The 27956-nt window shown below is 34.2% G+C and overlaps 1 protein-coding gene and 1 long non-coding RNA gene across 2 annotated transcripts in view; one reads left to right on the forward strand and one right to left on the reverse strand.

The window, feature by feature from the left end:
- Positions 1-917: 917 nt before the first annotated feature.
- The window catches only part of LOC124307694 (protein GDAP2 homolog), a 38362-nt gene continuing 11323 nt past the window's right edge, over positions 918-27956 (reverse strand). The window contains exons 2-12 of the mRNA XM_046769658.1: positions 27512-27700; positions 27208-27350; positions 25984-26116; positions 25767-25876; positions 25311-25550; positions 23814-23982; positions 8898-9051; positions 5045-5184; positions 4563-4617; positions 2678-2821; positions 918-2536 (exon numbers count right to left, since the gene is read on the reverse strand). Coding sequence (XP_046625614.1) covers positions 2483-2536; positions 2678-2821; positions 4563-4617; positions 5045-5184; positions 8898-9051; positions 23814-23982; positions 25311-25550; positions 25767-25876; positions 25984-26116; positions 27208-27350; positions 27512-27696 — 1527 coding nt within the window. The 5' untranslated portion in view covers positions 27697-27700 and the 3' untranslated portion in view covers positions 918-2482. The remainder of the gene's footprint in view (positions 2537-2677; positions 2822-4562; positions 4618-5044; positions 5185-8897; positions 9052-23813; positions 23983-25310; positions 25551-25766; positions 25877-25983; positions 26117-27207; positions 27351-27511; positions 27701-27956) is intronic.
- LOC124307767 (uncharacterized) lies at positions 23886-25485 on the forward strand. The gene is made up of 3 exons (XR_006908856.1): positions 23886-24011; positions 24697-24798; positions 25302-25485. It is a non-coding gene; the product is annotated as an uncharacterized LOC124307767 (long non-coding RNA).

A 27956-nucleotide genomic window follows, 5' to 3' on the forward strand; every position in this document is an offset into this window, starting at 1 on the left:
TGAATTGTAAATCATTAGGGAAGGACACAACGAGTTTCTGAAAAAATAAATATTTCAAATACGACGATGAGAAAGAAAATAAGACAGTATCAAATAATAACGTTAGAAATATATTTATTAAAACATGTTTATACTGTATGTACCTCTATATCGTCTGTCTTATGAAATAAGAATAATCCAAGTGTTGAGTGATACGATTATAATGAATACGGTAGAAAATCTAATAAAACGAAATTATGAGGTAAACGATACGATAAATAGGATGGCTATGTACCGGATGACGATATTAGTTTGTAGATGTACTAAACTTGAACATATTGTAATCTATAACTGATACGATAATATGAATTTAGTAATGATAATATATTTTTCATCAAATACGTTTAAAATGCATAACAGAAAAATCATATCGATGGGTAATGGAAACAACGAGGCTACGGTCGGAAATTTAAAACAATGTAATAATGATTGAGATGATAATACAAAACGTTCTTTTTCGCTTGTTACCAGTTACTAATAAAAATAAAGTGTCGTATCATTTCGAATACGCGGAGAAACCAAAAATATAATCGATTTCAACAAAAAAAAAAAAAAATGTAGAAAAATTATATCAAAATGGCAAATTTTTAATCGCACCAACAAAGTTCACGCGATACAAGGGAAGCGTTTACGATTTATTACTTCACCTTTCTATTCAGTGATTCTGAATTCAAACACAGCTATTGAATTTATATGCTGATCGGCATGATTATACATTCTTTCGCACAATTTCTAACACCGAAATCTTGTCAAGAAGAGCTCGTAAGCGATTTTTTTCTCACAACTATCACTCGATTCTATTCTTATCAACAATTACTTACTCGGGGGTAAAAAATGTTATTCTCGCGTTATCCGATTTTTGGTGCTTTTTTTTTTTAATCTAATTTAACATAAACCGATATAGTTATGTGAAAATATTGATATTATATGTATGCGAATAAAATTACACATTATACAGTGTACGTATCTACGTGATATTGACATTGAAGGATCTATTTAAACTATATCACCATTAATAGATAGAGAGAGTCGAAACCGGCAGTCAAAATAAGAGGGTAATCGATTTACGTCAAATATACATGCAATCGTACGCATACGTGTACATATTTACGCATTGCACGTGAAGTGTTTTTTTTTTCCCGTTATTACCATTCATTTACTTATTTAGTTCTTGATTGTAATGAAATATAATGTAAATACTGATTATTGGTGTTTTGGCAGGCAATTGTTTTTTCTTCATTTCTCTTTCTTCGAATGTGAGTTCTTTTACCATGCTTTTTTTTTATCACACCCAAGCTGCAACGTGTTTAGATATATTGTAGATCAAAGTAATCAAGAAAAAAAAACATAAAGTAAATGGCAAAACAAAACAATTTATCGACGTAATCTAAATCAGCGAACAAGAATTTAAAATCTATCTTTCTTTCGTTCAACTTGTACGAATTAAATTTCTTACGTACGTATCGTACTTATAACTAGTTAAAATTAGGTACTTTATGACGAAGTGTTGCTGCAGCAAATGTGAACTGGCTATACATTTTCAAAATGTTTTCTAACAACTCGATTTTTCTTTCAAGTATCTCTTCTCCCCGAATAACACATCGTTGGATTTTTGGATGGTCATACTAAGAATAGCAATTGATAATAATAATCATTTATAATATTTCGTGATTGCAATTTCTAATATTTCAAATATATACCTATGTTTTTTATATATATATATATATCTGTAATTCGAATAAAACTCTTACCGATTCTTTTCGTTAAATTTTACATAATATTTATATCTATACCGTCCAAAATAACACATCGCCTCTCACACTATAGATAATATAATATATAATAATGTAATATTATGTCGACAGAGCGCCGCATTTAAACAATCATTTTTCGCGCGTCAATTTTTCTCTTCTTACGGTCAATCAGATAAATGAAAATCGTCAGTCTCTCGCCTAGAAAGGGATAATTTAACTATTTACTATAATTATGAAATGTTTTTTTTTGTCTGTTTTTTTCATCCTCATTCTTCTTTCTTTTTCCACTTTACCTAAGGTCAAATATGTTCAACAATTAAATTTTACCGCGCCTAAGCACACCATCGTATCACCTTACATGTATTAATTAATAATCTAATTATAGTAATAGTATATCTACATGTCTACATTGTCTAAGCGTAGTGGAAACGCTGGAGCGTCATTGTTGATGTTTCTGTTTTTTTCTTTTTCTTTTTTTTTCGTAATTTCTCTCCCATTTTTTTTTTTTCGTCAGCGATACACGTAACCAGCATTAGTCGAATACGCCATACGTATTTAGAATATTTTATACTAATGCTAAATATGTTTATTAAAAACGCTGGTTTTCATGCTTTTTTTTTTTTTTTTTCTTTTTGAAAATTAAAAATAACGATTATCAAGTTGAAACGAGACTCGGCGAGTGTTGCGAGTTACGTTGTCGATTGCGATGTATAATCAGGCTGATAGTAACGCAGCCCGTTTATCTGAAACACAATAGGTAAAACCGAAAACAATTAAAAAACAGAAAACTGAAAAATCCGGCGAAACGAAAGTTTTTCGGGTACCAAATGTACGCGGTAAAAATATCCTCTCTAAAAATCAATCGGCAGATCGAATTATCTTACCGTCATATCGTATTCCGTTATGTAGGCTGGTATTTCTAATTGATCGGGAGACATAACTTCGTAAAGATATTCAACGCCTGGCAGATTGTGAACCTTCTGTTTAATCGCTGGCGCCATGAAGGTTGTGAACCACCAAGTCATCATCTGCAATATCGAATGAAAATTAATAAAGACTGTATTCAAAATAGCGAGAAGTTTAGTAATTAAAGAGAAAAGAAAAAGAACAAAAAGACCCGGAATCTGGAGTTGAAAAAAATTGACTAAACCTTGTTTTAATTCAAGTAGTTCCCAAAAAAAAAAAAACAGGCTAATCACTTCGCTGAGGAAAAATAGATCAATAATAAACAAACTTAGGCAGAGATTCCAGGTAAAATAATAAATGTGTAACTTGCTTTTTTCCCTTTCTATCGGATTAAGACTCCATTATTGCAATACCATTGTGTCAGTCAATTACGGTAAGAAAAAATGAAAAGGAGAAAAAATATGAGATTAAATAGATGTTACATTTGTGCTTGAAATTGAGCTTTTTGTTTTTGTATACCACGTATGAAGCATCATCGGCTGCGTTTTGAATTATATTATGGAGGCTAGCAAGCGTTTGTATTACATATACGTGAATATTCAATGTAACGTTCAATTAAGTCAATTAACTGAACTTCCTATTGCGTTTCCACATCTCGTTGTCTCTCGCAACGAGGCAAATGCAAGCATTGTAATATATGATCGGCACGAATGGCAAATCATGAATAATATTCTCAGGTCGGTTCAAGGTTGTCGCAGAATAATGTTATCCTCTATCTATCTCTCTCTTTTTCTGTCTGCAGACAACTTTATACGAGTATAAAAAAAATTTTTTGCTCATCAAGTATGAGGAAAAAAAAAAATTATGTAAATACAGAATACGCAAGTAGAATTGATTCGTTGATAATCACGGAAAGATTGTTTGTAAATTGTATCATAATCTGCACGGACAGAGAAAAACACGAATCGTATTACTTTGTTACACGTTTGTACAATAATAATAAATCCTCGCAGCGACATAATACATGCGCATATAATCGAGTTGAAACAATACTTTCTATTCGTCGATCTAAAGTGACAAAGCAAATTATTAATTCAAACCCAGCTAACAACCAACGCAAATCTGTTTCATCTGTAATGATAAATATGGTAACAACAGCCACGAACTGAATTTTTCAAACACGTTCTTTTTCCATTGTTTTTTTTTCTGTTTCGCATACAGTTTGCAAGAGAAATATTAATTCCACCTAACGACGAATCCGATGAATCGGTAGGTGTTGAAGATGATTTACGATTCATTCCGTTTTCATTTGCGTTCCGGGGTGATTGAAATATCGTGTAAGGTTGAAAATTGTTTTTCATCACCCTTGCAGTTCCCGCTGGTATCACAACTACACACCAGCTGTTTCGTGCCACGGACCGGCAGACGTTAATTTCGAACAAAACAAGTTGTGCGAACTTTCGACTGTGTGTGTGGTAAGATTAATTAAGTTAGATGACGAATCCAGTAAAATACACATACATACACGAATACACAGAGCGCATTGTGCGTTGTTTCCATTCTCAAACCGCGTGTGATGTATCAATTAAGTACAACGTGAGGTTATTAGAATGGGGATTGTAGATACACACATTGTAAAGATAACGACGAGGATGATTAATTAAAAAGTAATCGTGAAAACGTGTAAACTGTATACGGATGTTTTAATTGACGCGATTGTTCGCCAGTTTTATATCAGCCAAGCTGTACGTAAATTATATTGTATGAAATATAATAGCATATTAATTGACGAATAAAAGAGGAAATGAACCGCGGATAACCGTAATATAATTAAACTGTCACATTATTCTTAGCTTTACCGACCTTTGTCCAGAACGTGGGATGAATTATGTAGAATTGCTTCAGATTCTTTTTGTACCTGAAACACAGAAGCGCGTGTAACACGAATCAGAGATATTATTTAAACCTTTGATACAACGGTGATACAGGAATAGACGCAGTACGTTATGCGTAATATTTTTACAAACAGTGAAGCAAATTGTGCAAAACTGTGTCAATTTTTATCATACGTATCGTTGAATATTTTTTATTTGCACAAGTGACAAGCGAAAGGGGAGAAAAATAAGTTTACATCGATTTTAATTCGTGTCACGAGTCGTTGCTACTACTTCGGAATGGCTGTAATTATTACTACATTATAATACGATATAATACGATTCTGAAGATACGTTACTTTTTTTCAAGCTTTAATGGATTCGCTTCGTAAAATTTTCACGAGGTATCAGATTTATAAAATATTTCATGCAAAATCTACGAAGCTTTGTACGAATGTGATCTATACTGACTTGTAGGGCAGCACGTTGTAGACTTCCCTCAGCCAATGGAGACCCGGATAATTATTGCTCGTCGTCAATGTGTGGAAGTAAGCGATTACGTAATCTCCCTTAACGATGGGATCCAGAAGCTGGATTAAATACAACAAGGCCTGAAACATAAAAGGTAATGCGAAAGATAAGTAAACTTCGATCATTATCGGCTTGGGTAAAACATAAATTACAAAAATTACGAATTCTCTTAAGATCGATGATTTCGCTTATTTGTAATCATCCTGTTTTCCATATATATATATATATATATATATATATATATACGTACATGTATTTTTTTCTCACAAAATCTTTTCAATCGTTCTCTTCTATACGGAAACATACGACCTTATCACAGAAATTCAAGAAAAAAAAGTGTCTTTTCGAATTCTGAGTTAAGAAATAAGAATCCTCGAGTTAAATGAAAACAAAATCACAAATCGGTACACATGACAATCCGTTTTTTAAAACGTAAAAAATAGATTTATACGTAACAGCTCGAGCCTAACGTTATACAAGCCGATGATTTATCGCTTGCTACTAGTAGTGCATGATTAATAATGCTTATTTATGCGATATATTTTATGCAGCTAGATATTATGCAGTATTGTGATATATTTTAATCGTCCTTAATTATAACCTTGTCACAAACGATTAGTTTCATTTTCATTAATTATTAGTATATCATCGATAACCGACCGCAAAATATCATGTGGGAACAAAAAGTTTTTCCATACTATCAATAAAGTTTTTTTCTTTAATTATTTTCCAAGTCGGTTGGTTTAGCTTGCAAAATCCCCTGAGTTATCGATAGGATATATTTCGACCGAGATAGACGAACTTATAACTGTCATGTATGTAAAAATGATGGAAGTATGTCAATGACCATTTAGTGATTCATATTATTGGTGTCATAATAACTGTATCCTTTACCGAAGAGGTGAGTGTAGTTGTATAAATTTCTTGATTTCAGTCTCTCGCAGTTGCTTAAATAGAGAAAATAAAATAAAATAAAATAAAATAAAAATAAGAAATCAAAGTACCAAACCGCACGAAAACTCCCGATTAAAAAAAGTACGTCATCGAAGACGAGACCAGACTAATTATATACGTATACCTTTGGCTTGAAATAAAATTAGGACATAAGAAAATGAAGAATTAAAATAAATCGACCACATCCAGTTCAAATTGCCTCAATTACGAACAATTTCAAAAGGGGCATTCTGTTGTTAAACACACTCAAGTTTACAAAAAAAAAAATAAGTATACACGAATAACAAGAAGCAGCGTAGATCGTATATTACATGTATATATATATATATATATAAAATAAAAAATGAATTAATATTATTATCATTACCGTACAGTTAACCCAGATAACGTATACATATAGTGGTTTGGAAATTCATCGGGAAATCGAATAACAAAAATTACATCTCTTACAATTTTTCACCCCTCCCTCTTTTTCAAAAACGAGGGGTAAGCGACCCAGATTATATCCTTGAATTTTTCACATGCTCGAACGGCGCGTAGCGACGGTTTGTTTAACAATAGATACAAACACGTTGAAAATGTATTCAGGTTGATTCGAGTGTGCCGCAGGGTACATGATCTATACAAGGTGCGGGTATATAGACGTTACATATCTCGACATATATATATATATATATATATACATACACATATACATACCTAGGCGAGAAATGATCGTCAACGACCTAGTTTCGCCGTGACATGGAGCAACCCTACCATCCTAGGCACATTTGTACGTACTTTAGATGTTGTATAATGTGTGTGTGTGTGTGTGTGTGCATAATGTGCACATACGTATACAGGTATGTACATGCAAAGGTATGTATATGCATTTTGCTATATTGTTATAGGCACCCAACAGCGCAATTCCGAAGGGCCAAGCCTTGCGCCTAGAGTTCGGCCAAACACGAGGGAGCGTGTCTGGGGTTATTTCTGGCGTTTCTATCGATCAGGGAGAAAGAGAGAACGAGTATGAAGAGAGAGTGAGAGGGAGCGAGATAGAGAGAGAGAGAGAGAGAGAGAGAGAGAGAGAGAAAGGAGGAGGGATATATAAAGCTGATATAGAAAAGGACGGAGTTGCGACTCGGTTCGTCGCAATTTGCTCCTGCTGCTGCTGCTGTTGCACCGGTGCACCGTCAGAAATGCAATGCTTGGTGAGGGCATTCACCGCATCTCGGGCTTTCAGAAAACTCCGGGGAATTTGGATTTTTGACGCTAGTTTATAACCGATGCACGGAGAGAGAATTTAAACAGCGAATTTTGCTCAAAATCAGGTTTTTTGGGTAAAATATTTTACCTCGTAAAATGGAAAATTTACTGCGTGGAATCGGTGAAACTCAGTGTGTGCAGAGTAAGGTCTGATACATTCGTAGAAAAAAATATAAATGACATGGGTATTGTTGTTGTTATTATTATTATTATTATTATTTTTTTTTTTTTTTAATCAGAAACCCTGAACGTATCCCTTTTTGCCTGGAGTTTTGAGTAAAATCTCCTCTTTTTACGTTCTCTCCGTGTGGGGTGAAAATTTTTGAAATTCATATCATAACGGAAAAAATTTTTCGATTATTGAATCGCAAACGAAAATGATGAGCTACCATTTGTTAACATTGAAGAAATTGTTGCATTATATTGCCATGAGATTACAGGGAAAGAAAAATAAAAATAGTTACTTCAAGGTTTTCAATGACTTCCATTTTTCGAATTTGTAATTCAACTTTTCACAAATATCTTTTTATCTGCTCGGTTGAGATTTTCTTTTTTTTTGCAGCTGAAATTTACCATTTTTCTTTTAACTTGTTTCCTGTTACGTTAAATCGCACATATAAGGATGCGGAATTACTCATACAAATATAACGGAATCGAGAAAAACAAAATAATAATGAACGTATGCAGATGTATTACAGGTGGTATTGTTATGAATAATAATGATCGTGATGTGAAATTCGTGCATTTGTTTGTTCTTCAAAAACTTTTTATCGTTATTATTATAAATAAACTTGGCCCAAGAATGGTAACGGAGGGGTGAAAAATCACCCCACGCGAATTAAAATTTCCTGTCGTAAAGTAACAAACCTACGTTTTCGGCTCGAGACACATCAATTTTTCACCCCATTTTTTGGAACTTACGCATAAAAATTTTTGGTCCGCGTGATTTTTCGCTAAAAAACGAAGAAAGTGAGACCCTGAAAGACTCGTAGCGATATGATGTGCCCGAGATACGGAATTTATACAAGATTAAGGCATTTTTTCCATACATATGGATAATGCTGAGAAATATATGTATAATAGCAAGCATTATTATTTTCTCACGTAATTCAAACAAAGAAATAAAAGTTGAAGAAGAAAATTGTTCAGATTTTGTCGATATGTTTGTACAGAAAATATTCCACCCCCAAACCTCCACGATTTATACCGTTCACGTGACCACTTATCGTCAATGAAATAACCAATCATCAAATTTGCGAATGAAAATCTGTTGAATACCGTATTCGCTTTGGAATTTGTGAAAAAAAGAAATATTAAGTCTCCGATGCCGCCATGGCCGTATATAAATAATTCTCGTAGTTCCCGGCGACGCGCGATGACGAGGATCACTGCATCCGGTCCGGTAAAAAAATAACGCGGAAGATATGACGTACGTATGAGTTTCCGGTTTGCAGATTATCACAGACTCTCGCACACGCGCAGGATATAAAAAATAGATGAAACAAAGAAACGAATGAAATTACTTGTCATTCAATACTTGTTTCATCATTTTCTATTTCTATTTTTCCTTATTTTTCCTGGCTCCACTCACCTTGTCGAGATTGATTTTATTGAAGGGAAACCATTTCCCGACGAACACAACAACCGGACGACCCTGACGATCGACACCGCTTTGGTAAAGGCAGCCAATTCCCGATACCTCCGTTAAATCCTCGGTCTTCGCCCGTCGCAAAAGACGCTCGTACCTTGAATAGAAAATTCCATTTACGTACATGTACATAATGAATAAATTATAATGTAAAACAATATGGAGGGATAAGATTTTCGTCGGTTGAAAAGTAAGAAAAAATCCACATCTTGTCATCGATGGTTTATTATTTTATAATAATGATCCCACGTTGAAATTTACGAAAATTTTCATCGAAATTATCAATATTTCACCTGCTTATATACAAGCACAGATAAAAAAAAAAAAGATTTCTTATACTTGTAATACTATCTGGAAATATCTCACAGCGGATATAAGTTCAAAGAAAATTATTCACGTAATGTGATAAAAATAGACTGCAGTTTCATTTTGTATACGCAATACACTACACGTATGTATATATATATAACGAATATTAGCATACCGAGTGATAATTTTAGATATTGCAATGCACGTATGATAGGTAGGCATAATTATACAATATCTAAACATGCATGTCGAGTGACTCAACGATCTGCAGTTTGCAATAAAAATTTCGCGCGAAGAGACATAGAAAGAGAAATATTGCTTCTTGTACGAGGAAATAAAACCGTAGAGAAAAGGCGATTGCGTGAATCAAATTTTTCGTACATTATAATTAAAATACGGCAGGCTTTGTTTGTTTCCTGGTTTCACGGTAAGATTGTCCCTGTCGACGAGAAAATTTTTCCTCATCGCGATTGCGAAAATTCAATGAAAGTTCATCTGTTACAAAAATGATAAATGAAATCGCAAGTTCAATACCATTAAAACGATTCCACGGTTAAACAATTTAGGTATAATAATACAAGATCACGTTCTAGTTGCATTTTGACCTAATTCGTTTTTTTCCCCTCTTTGTCATCATTCTGACGCCACGCAAGAAAGTTGCAAATATTTACACGAGTCAGAGAATAATAGGCGGGTATGATACACGTCTAGATATAGAATAGGTATGTACATTAGCTGCGGCTGGATAAGGTATATCAACGCAACACTTGAGGGCTTGCTTCGACCTTCAGCAAAACGCGGTGACCACGTGGGCTTTCAATAGCTAAACAATTTTCAAAGCTCGCTGCGTTATGTGCGCAGCTTTTCTCTCTTTTTTTTTCATGTCGTCTGGTAATTTATTCATCGCACATCTGAGAAAAATAGACGAAAATTAAAAAAAATATGAAAACTCGAAAGTCTCGAACGAAGAGAGAAAAAGAAAAAAAAACAAAAAACCCCTCCAAAATTTCACATCACTTCTTTTTTCATTTTTCCGCTTACATAATTGTACAATTTACTTTATCGAGTGAGCCGATTTCACGATTGCATTATTTACAAAATCTCTTTTGAGATTCAAGCAACAAAATCAAATGTACGATATTACTCGTCGTTATAGTATATTAGTATTTGATGGGAAAAATCGAATTGTGCAGGAGGACAAAACTGTCGACCCCGAACGAAACTTAAATCGCGAAAGAAGAACCCTTCGGAGGGGCCTCTTATGCGTGTTAAAAGTTAAAAGAGGGTAAGTGTGAGGTACGAGAGGATGGGGTGAGTTTTATACGCCGCGAGACTTGCCACTCGGCGAGGTCAACGATCGGTGACAAGTGCAAAACGTAAAGCATTATACCTATATTTCTGGACGATGAGCGAAAACCGTACTTAAATGTATCAAATTTTCGTCCCACGCAAAGTATGAAACAATTTGCGAAGCATTGATATTCGTGTATGATACTAAAATAGCAGCAACAAAACCAAAAAAAAAAACAAAAATGGAATACTTGTTTGACGGAGATTGAAAAAAAAGGAGGCAAAGAATCATCGTCGTTACGCTTTGTTTAATATTTCAATTTCACTATTTATACCGCGAGCAGATTCAATTACGTTGATGAAACCTGCACAGGGGTTATAAAACAATAATAAACGTCACGTTGAAAATGATCGTATTACGTTTGCGAATATAATCGAAAGCGCGAAAGTGATTTGCAAGCACGCGATACGAATGCAATAATATCGCGTGCTCGAGGTTCGAATGAATTCAGTAGTCACAACCCCTGAACACGCAAATCGTTAGCTGAATTCAGGCGTCGTGACGCTGCTTTTCGAGTGCAGTAGCAGCAGCAGCAGCAGCAGCAGCACAGGATATGATAATGAATACGTGATCGATTATTCTAATTAAATCGACATTAAACGCTGAATAATCGTGTGAGATTCTCGTTCACTTCCTCGTTGCACAACGGTTACTTTTTTTTTTCACCGGGAAGGAAAAATAAATAAATCGTAAAACACGCGAAAGGTTTCTGATCCAGAACGGAAAGAAATCGATAGATAAATAAAAATAAAAGAAATCGGACAACCGATGCGAAACGTTATTAAAATCAACGTACCGATCCTCGTCGTCGATAATGTCGATCATAACCATGACGATTCTGTTTTCTTTTTTTTTCAGTCTGAAACAGCGGATCCGCCTCCTCCTAGTTTACAAATCGAAACGCAGCTGTTTGTTGTTGTTTCAAAGAAAATAAAAAAAAAAAACACACACACACGCACAGAGGCACAAATCACGGCAGGCAGCTGATACGTGATAAGATCGCTTATTTATTTGAAAACGTTTCCGTTGCACTTGTGGATCCGGGATTCGAAATCAGCGTAAATGGAACAAAAGAAAGAATAATAACAAAAAGGAAAAGAATCTCGAAAAGCAATTCGATTCGGATGAGTTCAAGGCGAGGAATGAAAGCACCTGCCCCGCTTCTAGTGTCGCTGCTTGGCTGACGCGTAACGGCGCACTGACTACTTCGAAGAACCCGCAATATTCGCTCGACTCTCGACGCCTCCTTTCCTTCGCTCGGTCTGGACGACAGTAGTAGAAGCCCGTGCTAGTCAGACGCGACGCCGAATCGCAACTGAACCAAAACAGGATGAAAGACCGACGCGACGGCGCTTTTGTGTGGGGGTAAGGGTGGGGGGTGGGGGGGTGGGGGTAGGGGTGAAAAAACTAAAATTGCTGATTGACGGAAGGGTACACTGAGAAAAATTTCATTTGTTACAGTAACTAGAAAAATTTAGTGAAACAGGCATCGTTAAAAACAAACTGTTTGAATATTGTTGGAATCACGAAAAACGAGGTACGCGTAACCGTTTTGCGCTATCGTCGATCCTTTTTTGGTAATTGCAACGCGAAATCGGTTCGTGAGGTTTTCTCTACTTTTTTAGTTAAATAAGGCTTTAACGTCAATTTATTGTTGGACAAGCGTTAAATCTTCGCAACAGTTGCAAGAAAATATAGCAACGGTGATCGTAATGAGAAAGAATAGTAACGGATAATAGAGTTTCCGGTAACAGCTAGAAAAGTAATTTTCATTTTCTACCTAGAACTATATTTTTCGATTGTGGTAAAAAATGAAAATAGTTAAGGACTGAGCGGTAACCGGAACTAAAAATTTGTCTAAGCGTACGGAAAACGGAATTTTTATGTACGCTTAAATGTTGTTTCTAGAATTTCAAAATTTGGAAATTTCAAGTATGTACAAGAAATTGAAAACACAGCAAGGTCGAAATACAAGAAAGACAAAGTATAGAAAGGTAAAAAAAAACATGCTACAGCAAAATCAAATATATTATTCAGAGGAATTTTGACGATTCTATTATATAGTTTGGCATTCTATGTTCTGACGTTTCTGATTTTTTACTTCTTCATACTTTGACTTTCACCATTTTTGAATTCTGAATATCGAGTTTTGCCTTCTTTAAAAATTCGATGTCGGAGCACTTTGATTTTTGGATTTTCCTATATTTTTATCCCCACCTGGAGATAAAGATGCAGGGTGTATGGAAAACAGAGGTCGCGGTGTAGAATTTTCCAAAGCACTAATATCTATTTAGAAGAATTTTGAAATTAATAATAAGAAACTAGAAATAAATAGAAAAGTGTGAATTGAGAAAGGTGAGTTATATAATTCTCTGAATTAAACATCTCCGATCCTTGCCTATTTCGTTGATTTTGCATTTTGATTTTCTAAATTTTTTTTCCAAATTCTATGAAGTACATTTGAGCAACTTTAAAAATTCGATATTGTGACCCTCGTATCTTTTAATCGTACAGCATTTTTACCCCCACCCGATGCTTTTGTATCTCCTACAATTACGTGAAAATATGTAAAGCTGTGCGTTCACACGAGGTGGAATTTAGTAGCGTTACTGTAACAATGTATGTTTACGAAGGATCGTTACCTCGCACCTTTAGGACTGTCTGAAATTTATTAAACCTTCATAAATAAAATACACTCATATTTCGAAAAGCCAACTCTATATAGGTCATTCTAAAATTAAGTATTAATGATTTTTTAATAATTTTTGTCCAAACGTTTCGTTACGTTAAAGTTACCAACTTCAGCCTGGTGCTGTCACGCGTCTAATAACTAAATGCGTAGCATCTTCTTTCAAATAAGGTTGTCGTTTCGATATTTCGTTATTGATTCTTCGTCAAACTCGTTCTTGATGTAATATTGATTATTATACATTTATGTAATTACATATAATTAGTATAGTTATATTTTTTATTATTAGCATTTTCACTGAATTTCGGATTTATAGTGATTCAAAATCTCGTTTCTTGAGTATTAATTACAATCTGATTCGGAATCGTTGCAGAATAATAAACATAACACATCACCGATAAATCACACATTTAACAGATATTTTGTTCATCAACCAAGAGTTATTGGCTGACGAAGTGCATTTCTTGTAAGAAAATAAAAATTCCTTTTTTCTTAATGGTGAGTAAAATAAATAATTAATCTTTAAGTTCTTGCTTGTATATAAGAAATAACTTTATTCAAGAGAATAACCATGCACAACAGAATATTTATTTTCAACGATTTGTTTTTTCGTTCTTGATATTATAGACCCACCGTCACATAATTTATTTTTTCAAACACGTATTTATACTCCACGTATATACGCCACTAATATATTTGCGTGACGAAAAGTAAACATCGTTTCTTTTTCCCTCTATTTTCGAAGATTTTTAACAATATTGCAACACAAGTGTATTTAGAGATGCGACGAAGGTCGGAAAACCGAGTGTATAAAGGTACGTAATAAGGACGTTGAAAAATTTACAACTGTTTACTCAAAAAACGAATATACAATTTACATATATTCGTTATACCAATTACAAAGTAACAATTGAACCTAATCACTCAACAGTTGTATAATAATATCTATATTAATACGCCAATGTCAGCTGATTATACTTGTAAACAAGCGTAAATAAGCGATACGTTGTTGCGTTTAGTTTAGCGGCGCAATATTTCTTGCATCCTTTCAACAACGTGAAAGAAGAAAAAATAAAGTGAACAAAAAAAGCAAACTGAGATCGGAAGTTTTGCAAAAATCATCTACGAATGTTAATTCTTCACGTCGAAAAAAATTATACCACCAGGAGAATTTTAAATACTTGCCTTTTTCCAGGGTAAGTTAATTAAGCACCTTTGATCTTCGGAAATCGAGTTTTAATTTTAATAAACACATACGTGGTATTTACCACTGTGTCAGAATGTATCTATATCTATGGATACGAATGCAACATCTTTTGATTCCGTTTCCGTTTTAGTTTCTTAATTTTATTATAGTTTTTTTTTTCTCCCCTCTCTTTTCCTGACGCACATTATATTTAATCGCTCGGGTCGTTGCAGTAATCGACAATAAAGATATAATATAGATTGAAACGAATATTCGCTATTCCGGGACACATTTGTCACATGCCGAGTTATAAATGATGCGTATAACTATGTATACATATGCATTCAAGTTTGATTCACAGCTGTACAGTTAAAAGCAGTTCGCAGCGCGTAGAAATGTCGAAATCTGTCTGATATCTCAATTATCATTAAAATCGCGTATATTACAGCATGAAACTCTCACCTTTTCTCAGTAGATACCAAAGACTTTGCGATTATCGCAAGTTTGGGCTCTTTAGCGACCGTGACTCCATTTTTTTGCTTCTTTGGTTGCATGTTGAAACCTTGACGTATATATACAATATATATACGTGAATATATATATGTGAATGGCTTATGCAGTCGACAACACAACGGTTTAATTAAAGAATATATGCCGCACTCATTTAGTATAATTCACGTGATAAATTTATTAACAACTAACCAAGCAACGACGAGCGATTAAAAAAAAAAAAGTCGAAGCTTTTTTCAGTTTCCTATTCTTCGCAATGAATATACCGTCGATAAAGAAAGATATTGTTCAAAGATAAGAAAATAAAAATCGTTCTTCGCGCACCCTTCGCGATAATCAACGATAATAATCGTCTACTAAATTGATGAGACAGAGTTTTTCGTCGGTGATATACCAAGTACAACGATCGAGACTGGCTCTGAAGCGCAGGGAAAAAGGGGGATGAAATTGACTCTTGTAAGATCCAGGGAGAACTGAAGCTGCGGAAAAGCAACGTCCGGTATTATACCGCAAGCATCGACGGGATGGCAGAGAGAAAGAGCGAGAGAGAGAGAGAGAGAGAGAGAGAGAGAGAGAGAGAGGGAGGGGGAAGATGTATAAATGGTTAAAATATGAAATTGTTTACGATACGTGTGAAGCAGCGTGGGCGTTTCGAGGCTCGTGGGGCAATTGCCAACTGCGATGTTCCATGAAAGATTATGGGAGCGGCGGCGTTGGGTTAATTCGGAAAAACGCAATATCCTCCTTATATATATATATATACATACATAACGATATATATATATATATACATATAATGAGAATCCAATGTCCGAGAAGTAAACACGAAGAGGTGGTTGCCCGGCGAAACGGAAACTAACGAGGAAAGAAAAACAAAGAATGGGAGAAAAAGACGAAAAGGATAAATAAAAAAGATAAATTGTTCATGCATGGGTATATAAGTGTAAAAAAAAAAACAAAAGGAGGGAAGGAAATTACGAGCATTCTGAATGCAGCGAGGAATACGCGGAAGCTTTTGTTTAATGTTTTAAGAGAGAGAGAGAGAGAGAGAGAGAAGACGATAACGGACGTGAAGAGATTGCGAATCGGAATAGAAAAGAATCGGTAGTAAAATTGTATAAACTTTAATAATAGCTACGGCGCGTTGGTTGAAAATTTTGTGTTGTATGCATTATGTATAAGGATTCTTACTTAATCCGCTGTACGCGCTGTTCCAACGACGAATAATAGATATCTGACTCATTTGTAGAGTTCCGTGGAAAAGAGAGGAATTCCCTAACAACATCCGCATAGTTTCTTTTAACAGAATCATGCAATTCGCTTTTACAAAACTTCCGGCCGACAGACTGAATACATTTTATATTGGATATTTATAACCTGCTTCAGCGGTGTATTTATTATTCATAATTTTTGAGGGGGATTCATTGCAAAAAGATTTTCAGGTTATCTGTACGTATATTTTCGAAGCGTCGTATTTTAGCTTCGATCTGATTTCGATCAATATTATTTTACAGGATTCAATAAGTACACGATTATATGCTCCGATTCACGTCAGATACGTAAAAACGTTGGAGGCATGATCTTTAAATCCATATTTTTCAACTCGTCTCCGAGATTCTCGTTATTAACAATCTAGCAGCAGCTAGGACGAATTGTGATTTGAAATAAAATTTAACAAACGTTGAAAAACGTTTTTTTCAATATTCTCGATGGATTTTTTGTGAATCAAATTGTAATCGAATACGCCTTTGAAACGTACCTATACTAGATTTTGAATGTTGAAATTTCTTACAAATGAAATGAAATGATAAAAATACAATTGTACGCTGAGAGAAATTTTTAGTTCCGCTTAAGCTCCGTCCTTAGCTATTTTCATTCTTTACCACAATCGAAAAATATAGTTCTACGTACAAAATGAAAATTATTTTTGCAGCTGTTACCAGAAAGTCTAGTATCTCTTACTATTCTTTCTCATTACGATCATCGTTACTAGATTTTCTTGTAACTGTTGCAAAAACTTATTAAACTAAAAAATTAGAGTAAACCTCAGAAACTGATTTTTCGTTGCAATTACCAAAAAAGGATCGACGATAGCGCAAAACGGATACGCGTACCTCGTTTTTCGTAATTTCAACAATATTCAAACAATTTTTTCAAAGATACCTGTTCCACTCAATTTTTCTAGTTACTGTAACAAATGAAATTTTTCTCAGTGTAAAGAAAAGAAACTCTCTAAAAAATATTGCGTGGCCAATTAATAAAAACTGAAAAGTCAAACTGTGTATCAGTTACAAATATATTGCATACAAATAAATTTATCCGGAGAAAAAATCGATAAATGTAAAATTGAACGACCAAATTATCGCAGTGTAAATCCATAACGGTAATTATAAAGCACCTTCTAAATAAGTCAAAAGGCGTAGAGCGCGCGTCTGCAGAAATAAACGCCGTTCAAAGCGCAGCAGGAAAAGTAATAAAGCTTAATCTTTTCCGTCGAAATCTGAGAAACGGTTGCACACATCAACCGGTTTTATTTAGAGAATACTCCTGACATACGTCGACCTACCGTATTTTTCGGACGATCGTAAAGGACTTTTTTTTTTTTTCAATTCCACTCGAAACGAGAAGAGATAAAAAAAATGACCTTTACCAATCCAACGACTCTTTTACTGCAGGTATTCGAGATGAAACTATTTGCGCAAAGTTTATTTAGTCGCGTGCATAAACTTCATTTATCATAAATTTTCTGAACGTATGTAAGCTGAGAAAAGTTTTTTTTTTTTTTTTGTTTCAGAGTTAGTAGCTGATGAAAAATTCTAGTACGATTGTAAATCGTAGCGGTAACGGTTTTAAATATTGTTGAAATTACAAGGTAATGGTGATAGGAGTAACTAGTTTGTATGATTAAGGATGTTGATGCGAAATTTTCTCGTTATTTCGCAGCGTTGAATCAGATTGTTTTACTACATGTTTTTTTTTCTCCATTCGATAAAGCCGCGAAATAAATTTACTGTTGCACCGACATTAAATTATTGCAATAGTTATGAAAAAAAAAATATTGTCCGCAAGAGCATTGTCAAGAATTATAGTTAGAAAAAAAATTATCATTTTTTCCCCAGAACAATGTAATTGAGAATAGTTATAAAAATAAAAAAAATAAAAATAAAAAAAAAAAAAAGAAGGCAACGACAATTGTACAGAAATTTCTCTGCATTCGTGCATAATCGGTCGATAATATCAGAAGAAGGTTCGGAATATCGTTCATTCGATAAAACTTGTCGACAGTGGTTTTGTTGGCCTTAATATTTAAATGGTCTCGAATTTTCGTCAGTAATCAAAAGTTAGTAAGATTTGATGTCAACGATTCTAGTCATTTATTTCATAGACATTTTCATATATATTCACGACTCAAAATAGTAATATTTAAACGTAAAGTTGGATTCTTTTTAATATCTAAACTTTGTAAAAAAATTGAAAAAAAAAAATAATAAAATAATACTAAACAACTTGACAAGACCATTTTTTTTCGTTGTCCTTACATTTTCGCTAAATTTTAGTGTTTATTGAGAACTTCCGGATAAAATCATGTTTGCATTATAATATGTAGTAATAACATAAAAACTTGAGCCAATATAACATGTAGTCGTATAATCATGATTTCATTCGTAAATTCTGCGTTCTCAGAAACCGAAATTCACGGAAAGAATTAGGGCGACAAAGTAAAAAAAAAAAAAAAGAAAAAAATTAAAGCTGCGTAATCGATCAACGATTTGACCATGGCGTGACTCGCTTGCTTCGGGACGAAATCACTTCGCACAAACACACCGACACACGCACACCGGATGATCGTCTCCAGGTGTGTCACACCGAGCCTATCAGTGACGTCACGAGGAGAACACCCGCTTTCCAGAGGGAACTACTTAGTATTGATCTCTTTCGAGCCATCCCGGCGGTTTTCCGCTGGTTGGGCTAGGTCGGAAAGCCGGCGAACCAGGTGAACGACAGCTGGCTCTGCTGCACCCATAACCGAGCTTTCAATATCCGCCTTGCGCCCCGCCGAAAGCTCGTTACTTAGCTGCTGATGCCCCGTGCGTGTCTTACATTCCCAATTTTTTTTCAACCTAGATTCCCGCAACTACCTAATACACGTCACTCTCGTATGATTTAACGTCCGGATGGAATTTACTTTTGTTTACGATATATGTATTCGTGTACGTACGTGCAAGCTTTTATAATAGTTTACAGAATGGGTAGATCTAGGTTTACGCGTGCGTTCTCGTTATTTTACGATTGTTTATTTCTTTTTGTTTTAGTTTCATTTCATTTCATATCGTTTCATTTTTTATTACTCAAAATCGTCGAATGAAAATCGGGAACGCGTATGAATTAATTAGATTAGAATTTTTCATACGGCCGTAACAAAGTTGTCCTATTTCTCAATATCTTGACTATATAAATCGTTGGAAAAGCATGTTGTAAAGAATTATATTTGTTGAACGAAGAAAAGAACAGAACTTTAACAGAAAAGTATTTTACACGAAGGTTTTATGTTTGATCGTTGTAACTATCGTTAGAAAAATTGGAACTAATCGAAAAAATATAGCGTTTAAAAGAAATTTGTTTTTTTGTTTCATTCAAAGAACAACTGCTGCGCTACGAAAAAAATGAATCCGTTAAAATTTCCCGAATTCAAGAGAAATATAAGTCTTCTTGACCGACGGAGAAATAATTCTTTGAACTAACGTGTCAATAGATTTGTGAATTAATTAATGAGAATTAACTGAACTATTAAAAATTAACTGGATAATAAGTGAATTATGAAATTACTTTCTATGAAATCACCCATACATATTTTTCCCATTTGTCAAATTTAATTAATTAGTATCATATAAATTATTGTATTATATACTATGTTTTAAAAAAATTTATTTCACTCCTTACGTAAAAAAAAAGTTTTATACCTGTAGAGTTACTCCGTCTTTGGAAAAAACCGTGTTTCGAATCGATGATTACATAGCTACGACGAATAAAACTTTATACTCTGAAACGAATCGCTCCCTCCGTATGTGATATAAATCACTGTCAAAGTACAATCGTATGTTCTTCAAGAATGAAACAAGTAGGCAAGTAAACAAAACTCAAAGGTGAATTATATCTAACCTGCGTATATATTATCATGTATATTTTCCCGAAATAATCAATCGATCTTTTGAAGAACCCTGCAAAGTATTTCGCTCGTCAACCGTCGACATGTTTAGAGACTTACAATAGTGGAGCCAATTTCAGAATAACTTCAAGATTTCTAAATATCGCGTATTTCAGGACGCGAGGGATGCGAATAGATATAAAAAAATCCGAACGAGGGTGAAGTTAGTGACGCGATTGTAACGATTAACGTTTCGGAAAAGCGGTTATTTCGTAATTTTAGAAATCTCTGAAATGCAATAAATTATAATAAGGCAAAAGTAATTCGTATTATGTTCAAAATTCAACCGCTTCAAAGTCACTAAAAAATTACAAAATGACAAAATAGTGATTTTTTTCCCCACCTTAACGTTTCGACACGTTAACGTTCCCATCTTCAGCCTCGTAAAACAGATTTGAAGCGGATCTCAGAGCATTTTGGAGCAAGTAAACATTCGCACACACAGACACGCTAAACTTTATCGGCATGCGTGCTTGATATGCGTTTAATGATAGACGGGAATTATGCCATGCAATTAACGTCGTTTCAGGCCAATGTTTCTGATTTGCGAGCTCCGAAGCTTTAGTTTAGATGTCCCCCTTTTTAGTCACGCCTTACTCCCAATCCCTCAATATTTTTCGACCCATATACCGATTCGTTATATATATATATATATATATATATATATATATATATATATGTAAGCCTAGATACCGGAACGCCACGCGCTGATCTTTTATAACAACGAACGGTATATTTTTGGAAAACGTGTTAAATTTTTCGTGATACGTAAATACGTCGGATCAATATTTATGCGCTTCAAGGATGAGTCGATATTAAACGTTTCGAAAAGAGGAAAACCCGTGCGAATAATCTCCAGTAATGTTATTTGTTGCGCTAATGACAGCGAAGACGAGTAAAACCATTCGCGTACAAGTTCAAATAATTCAAGTTAACGATAATATATAAACGATATATGGAAAGGTTTTATAATTAAAACGTTCGAAATGATAGAACCTTGATGTTTATTGGCCGGTTTCAATGTTTCGGGCTTATTTTAAGTTACCTCGAGAGCGAATGAAAATATATTTTTTTAGGCACGGTATTATTGCAACGGAATAATAATATTGATCGGTGATTAAATTTTCACGTTATAAGTATGCCGCGGTGTGTAAGATTTTTTTCAATGTTTTTCGTCTGCGAGTGACGGAAACAACTAAAAAACTTCCGATCGGATAAAGAAAACTCCAGAGTACAATAATTTTCAACGTCTTGATCATGTAAAACGTTTCCTTGGATTGTTGAATATCTTATAACTTATTAATATTCGACGTTGCTCACAAGTTTATTTATTTCTATTTCTATTAAAAATAATAAGAACGTTATTTAATTGTGTTCACTGTCGTTGGTGTAAATAAAATTAGTGGAAATTTTTTTATTTAAAAAAAAAAAATTATAAAAACGCGGAGCCAAAACATGATTAAAAAACAAAGTTAGAAAGAAAAAAAAATAATTTTTTCGTCTTTTATTATACCGGAAATCAGAACTCCTGTCAATGTATATAAATTATTTATTTGCGAGAGATCGTCGCGTATATTTATTACTTATTAACTTGAACTCTTTAATATAATCCTGTAACAAATCAAATGATGACAAGCAAGGAATTTAAGAACAAATTTGCTTGATAAATATTGGAAGAAAATAAAAATCAGGATTATTACACGAATATCGTGCATTTTCAGAGGATATTATTAAGTAAAATTACGTGTTTTACCTTCTAAAATTTTTTTCATCTTCATAAATTTGTGCATTCTTGCAAGAAAATGGTGAATAAAAATACACCTGCCATATACGCGTGATATACTTGAACATACAGAAAACGAAAAATAGGTGTATACTGTATACACGGTTTGGAAAGATTACGCCTATCAGAAAATCGTATCGTAAAATCTGTGACGATTTGTTCGAATGACGCATAAAACGTTTTACATTAACGAATCCTATAATTCTGATAATGCTTAAATACATATTATACCTAGCAGAGATTCAACTAGGTAAAGAATGTCGAGAACATGTAAAATCCGCAAGTGCCTTTTATCACCAACGAAGAAAGTCAATAAATAACCACTTCCAGTGATTACTTGCAATGCATCATGGGAAATGATTTTTCGTCATTCACGCATTTTTTAAAATTATTTTCGTAGAAAAGAAACCAAGATTTTTACATTGTGACGTACCATGTGGTAAAAATAATAATTATTATAATTCTATGAAATAATAATAATTATCACTATTAAATTACTAACAATTACTAACAGCAGAATGAATTTGTTTACGAGTCTGCGGATGGTAATTAGAGTGCTTGTGAATTCGTGTTGAAACAGATGATACGATTTAAATTATTATTACTATCTTCGTTAATTTGCGTCACAAGACAACTGTCGTGTGACCGTTATCTTTGTTTGACGTCAAGAGAAGATAGCTAAAGAATCACAGGTGTTTTACAATATTCTTATAATTTATTTGCTAATGTAAAACACGAGCTGGCCATTAATTATTCCGCAAATTTGAAAGCATTCCAGTTTTCGACTAACGTTGATCAAGTGTACTACAAAAGCTTCGCAGACTGTTCAAGAATGTCAAAATATTTCTATAAAAAATTTCATACCCATGAAGAAAATCGTGTGATAAAAGCGGTAAGTAAAAGTTATTTTTACCGCGATAGGATTTCAGACTCACGGAAAAATTAAACTTACGTGATATAATTTTAACTGTTTATGATAGAGCATATTTATAAGTTTCGGGCAACGTCTGACGTGGTGGTCGATCGGTAAGAAGATTTACAAAAAAAAAAACATCGATAGTCTTTTTAGATCAGAATTTTTGAAAGGCACTATATTCTCGTTTCTACGAAAATTTTCATTCAGTCGGGATATTGAGAAATTTTTATTGAACACTCAAGTGTCCATGCGCATAGATACACATTAGTTCTCTCATTAATGTTTCCGCATCCGCACGTGGAGGAACTTTGAAATTGGAACGATGGCACGAAAAAACCGTTTATATTTAGCGTAGATTGCCAAATCCGGATAATTCGTGCGTGCGTGTGTGTGTGTGTGTGTGTCAAGTATTTTAATTTGGTAAACAATGTTCGAGAAAACAATTTTATTATACACTTTCATTGGTAATATTCAATGAATCAAAGAAAACGACGACAGGTTCCAAGACAAATTGGTTCAACTTTTTATCATATTCCTTGAAAATGATTTCTTTTTAATAAACCTGGATCACGAATTGATTTTATAATTACCGGCTAAAAGTTTGATTTAATCGACGAATAAGCTTTCATTTTTTTTTTCTTTTCTTTTTATTACTGGTGTACGTACGCCAAAAATTTCATTCCTCGTCCAACTTTACGCGAAAACAATTTATTAAACGATTGATAATTATAATTAACGATTTTCTTCAATTGCAACACTTTCAAAACACTTTGACAAAAGTTTTTCTCATTTATCCGGAACTGTATCTTCATCAAATAGTTTTCTTCTTTTTTTTCCCAATATGCTTTAAATTCGGGCCGGAATCACTGTGTACATGAAACGTGATACGTAACCAGAGAATTGACTTACCGCTCTTTTTCTTGCATTTGCTTCAGCATGATGTCGGCTAGCGGATCTGTAAGCGGCCTTTCACCAAGGAGCCGTTGTCTGTCCAAGTCGCCTTGCATCTGCGTAAATGCATGTTCACCCAGGCTGACCGAAGTCTCTAGTTGGTTGGATATCTCCACGGTTTCATCGCCTAAATAATGTAACAAAAACTTCATTAAGGTATGGACACCAAGAATTCAAATTCAAAATCGATTTGTTTTTGTTCTTTTCTCATTCTCTATGGGTCAGAGAAATTTAGTGATCACGATATTGTTTGAATCTGGATTCGAGGATGGTTTGTCGAGTTCATCGATCTACTTATCGCATTCCAATTACAGTAAGAGGAGTATTATTTTTTGCCTGTTCAAGTTCAGTTACAGAAATCTTGAGTAAGAACGGATTTCCTGATTGAAATACAGTTTTCAACGGATACACATTAATTTTGACTTGTTGATTTTGATTCTACTGCATTATTTCAAGACATTACACTAAGAAAGAATGATAAAGTTTCTATTTGACGCAGAGCAATGTTCGAAAGAAACTTCAAATTGAAAGCGAGTGTTTCGAAAATAAAATATAAAGATTACTGACGCTCTTTTCAAATTTGTCTATGATACATTGATGACAAGTTGTCGGAAATTTTTTTTCACGATAATTTCGCCATCCCTGAAATGATAAGTATTCGAAGTGATAACAGAATCTCGATGTTTGAGCACAAAAATTCAATGCATGTAGCGGACTTACTTAACATACTTAAATTTGAAGATAGTCACAACGTAAAATAAATACCATAGAAAGTTAGTCAAAAATCTACCTGATGAAAATTGAACTTTTTTTCCGTTACGTAACATTTTGATATTTTCAGGCAAAACTTTCACGTCTTTAGTAGCATCGGCTACATCGCTAAAGTTCGCGGGTGGGATATTCATTTCTTTGGACAGATCGAGCGGCTTGTCATGAATTTCAGGTAAAGTATCAATGTAATTCAAATTGTCAAGCTGATTTTCTGAGATTCCGTTCGAAACGTTAACGTTCTTGGACACGCCAACTGCTGTAACTGACTCTCTTCCAAATACATCGCTAACATCTTTGGTAACACTGACAACAACGTCAACACTATCTTCACAAAACTTTTCCTCTGAAATGCCGCTTTCAGATACATTTCTTTCACTTTTTACCGACATGGCGACACAAAGAAATCTATAAATTTCACACAAAGCGTTACTGAGGTGTGATTTCAACAGGGATTGACGATTGGTCACTGCCAACCTCCTTATATAAACTTATAATCTTATCAATGCGTCAGCCAACCAGATTGATAACATCAATACGGATAGACATTTTAGTCTGTGAATTCGGAGAAAAGCTTGGTGGGAAAAAAATGAAAATACTTAGCATAGATAAGATTTCATCTGTTCCTCGAACAAGATATGTTTTGTACTGTTTCACTGATTAATGCATTGCTTTCAGATCAATTACCGTGCAATGCGTGTTGCGGATTGTCAATAATTCGGATCTGTCGATCCGGTAGCAGAGGTTCGCCGTCCATTCCACCGATATCACTTGGAAGTTGCCAGCGAGCGTTTTCCTGTTCCGCAGGTGTCCTCGGAAAATAATGCGGTAAGAGTACCTCGTAAATTCCTAGATCACAGGCCTCTAATACAAAAACTATGCAGGCTATCGTGTCGCTGTATTGCTCTAAGAATCTTCTCACTGTTCCTGTTGAGTAGAAAATTAGAAAGCATGTATTAAATTCAATTTTTTTTTTAAATAGCCTTCGTTGAAGGTCCATAAGCTGGCTTACTATTTTATCTAAGAAAAATATATATATATATATATATATATATACGAAGCATTAACCGAATAATTCGTGAGAAAGTCTTGTTGGTGATTTTTAAATTGCTTTTCTTCAAGTGGCAGATGACATCTACTTACTAAGCGCAATATGTGCCCCAGCATCGGGCGGATAATTTCGTCTCACGGAATTAATCACTGGCAAAGCTATACTATGTAAGCCGAGCTCCCTCGCTTTGTGTAAAACGTTTCTGAAACAAACGAAAAGACGAGAATATGAAGATAAAAAATCGATAATAATGAGAGAGAAAACGTACATTATTGATCGTATTTTTGGATGTACAAAAGAAAAACCTACCTGTAACAACAATGTAACGTATTTTGAGCTGCAGTTTGATATTTGATGTTGTAGATGGGACCAACTGTGTGTATGATGTACCGAGCCGGCAGTTTGTGACCCTGTGTAGTTCGCACTTCTCCCGTCTTACACTCTGCACAAGGGAAAAACGGTAAGTTGCAGAATTTAAAAGTCAAACATAGAGATATCCCATCATCTCATTCTACTGAACTGAACTGAGTGAGCAACGAAAGCAAAAGGAACGTTTATGTTTCATGGGAAATACTCTATCTCAATTATTAAGTAATTTATCATTCAGTTGATGAAAAATTGAGTGCAAGAAAAATGAAAATTAGTCCTGTCTTGGGTTTGCCAGTTGAAAGAATTTACGCTATTCAGCGATTCTGATAAGCAAATTTTTGAAAATTAGATATTGAGTGACTTTAGCAAAATATTTTCCAGTGTTTTCGAGTCATTCTTACCACTGTTTTACCAAAGAGTTTAGAAATTCAATCACTAGATAAACTATAGAAGAAAAGGACAAACTTGAATACCAATTGATTACAGATGTGACTGTAAAATTAATTAACTTTTATCAACACGCGTTGATGAATATTAAAAAGGACACGAACCAGGTTTTTTTTTTTTAATTCTGTTAACGAGTTGGAATCTATTCGCAAAATTGAGCCAAGTGATTTGTACATTAGTAACAATGAGTAGCTATGTAACTGGGCTATAATTGGACATTGGCTCTTAAGGATTACGATTCCACTCTGAAAATATTACATCGGTCATACAAGCGTATAAAATTGGAGTAGGCCACTGATTGCTTGATTAATTAGAATGAAGCTTAGATTAGTTATGACTGGCTTTACTGCTAGTAAAAGAAGTTTGTTCAAAATTTTTTCATAAAGTATTTGTAAAAACTGATTGACCAACAAGAACGATCTTATAACCATTCTCCAACTGCTGATAAATCTTGCCCATTTGTCGAACCTCTTCAAGATCAGTTCTCCCAGATTTACACGACGAGAAAAATGAACAAACAAATGTCTGCATTGTTTGGAATGGTGTTAAAAATAAAAATAAGCCAATATATATCGGTACATTTCATAAAAAAATCTTTTTACCAAGCCCAGAGTATGAAAGTTCTAATGTTAAGGAGTTAGAAAAAAGATGTGACAGTTGAAATCGATTGTTATTGTATACAGAATATCCGTAAATTTAATGTTTCCATGACAGTACCTTTAACTTCGTCGTAAATTTCTTCTTTCAAAGCAGATCCTGCTCGAGCAAATATCGATTGGCATGCAGGACTGTAATCATCCATCGTCTCATTTGTAGAATTGACGATGGAATCCATCTGGAGTACGGAAATGTCTCCGGTCCTGTAATAAGCAATTTTTACTATAGACAAAGAATAGTTACAGTCTATTAGCACTTTACTTGATACTTTTAAGAACCATGTGAGATACGGTTATGGGGTACCGCCAGAAAAATATTGTAAATAAATATTGAAAGGAACAAATTGTGAAAATTCTCCGTTTACCATAGTGCAATTTTATTGTTGAGCAGTGGCTGGCACGGAAACGGACTTGCCGGATGGTGAGCAGGCTCCCCTTGGGAGTTAGAATAATCAGTGAATCGGTGCTGGACAGGATAGTCTGACCATCGTTTCAATGTCCCAAGCTCCACAACCTCCGGAGCCACACCCAATGGTTCCATCAGCCTCATTCAGCTGAAAGAAGAAAGGCATCGAAATAATCAGGATGGTTAGGTAAATTTACAATCAAGGTATACAACAATTTAGAGCATTGTTGAGAATTTCCTTTGGTAATTGGACACTTTTCTTATTCAATAGAGCAAAGAATTGTCATTGTATTTGAAGTTTTAATCATTGATAAAGGTACGATGACAGTTTTTATTTCTACTAGTCAATTTCAATTCTTAGTCAACTACCCAGCATTTTCTATTGAAACCTCACTGTTAAAATT

The sequence above is a fragment of the Neodiprion virginianus genome, chromosome 1, assembly GCF_021901495.1.
Source record: "Neodiprion virginianus isolate iyNeoVirg1 chromosome 1, iyNeoVirg1.1, whole genome shotgun sequence".
NCBI lineage: Eukaryota > Metazoa > Arthropoda > Insecta > Hymenoptera > Diprionidae > Neodiprion > Neodiprion virginianus.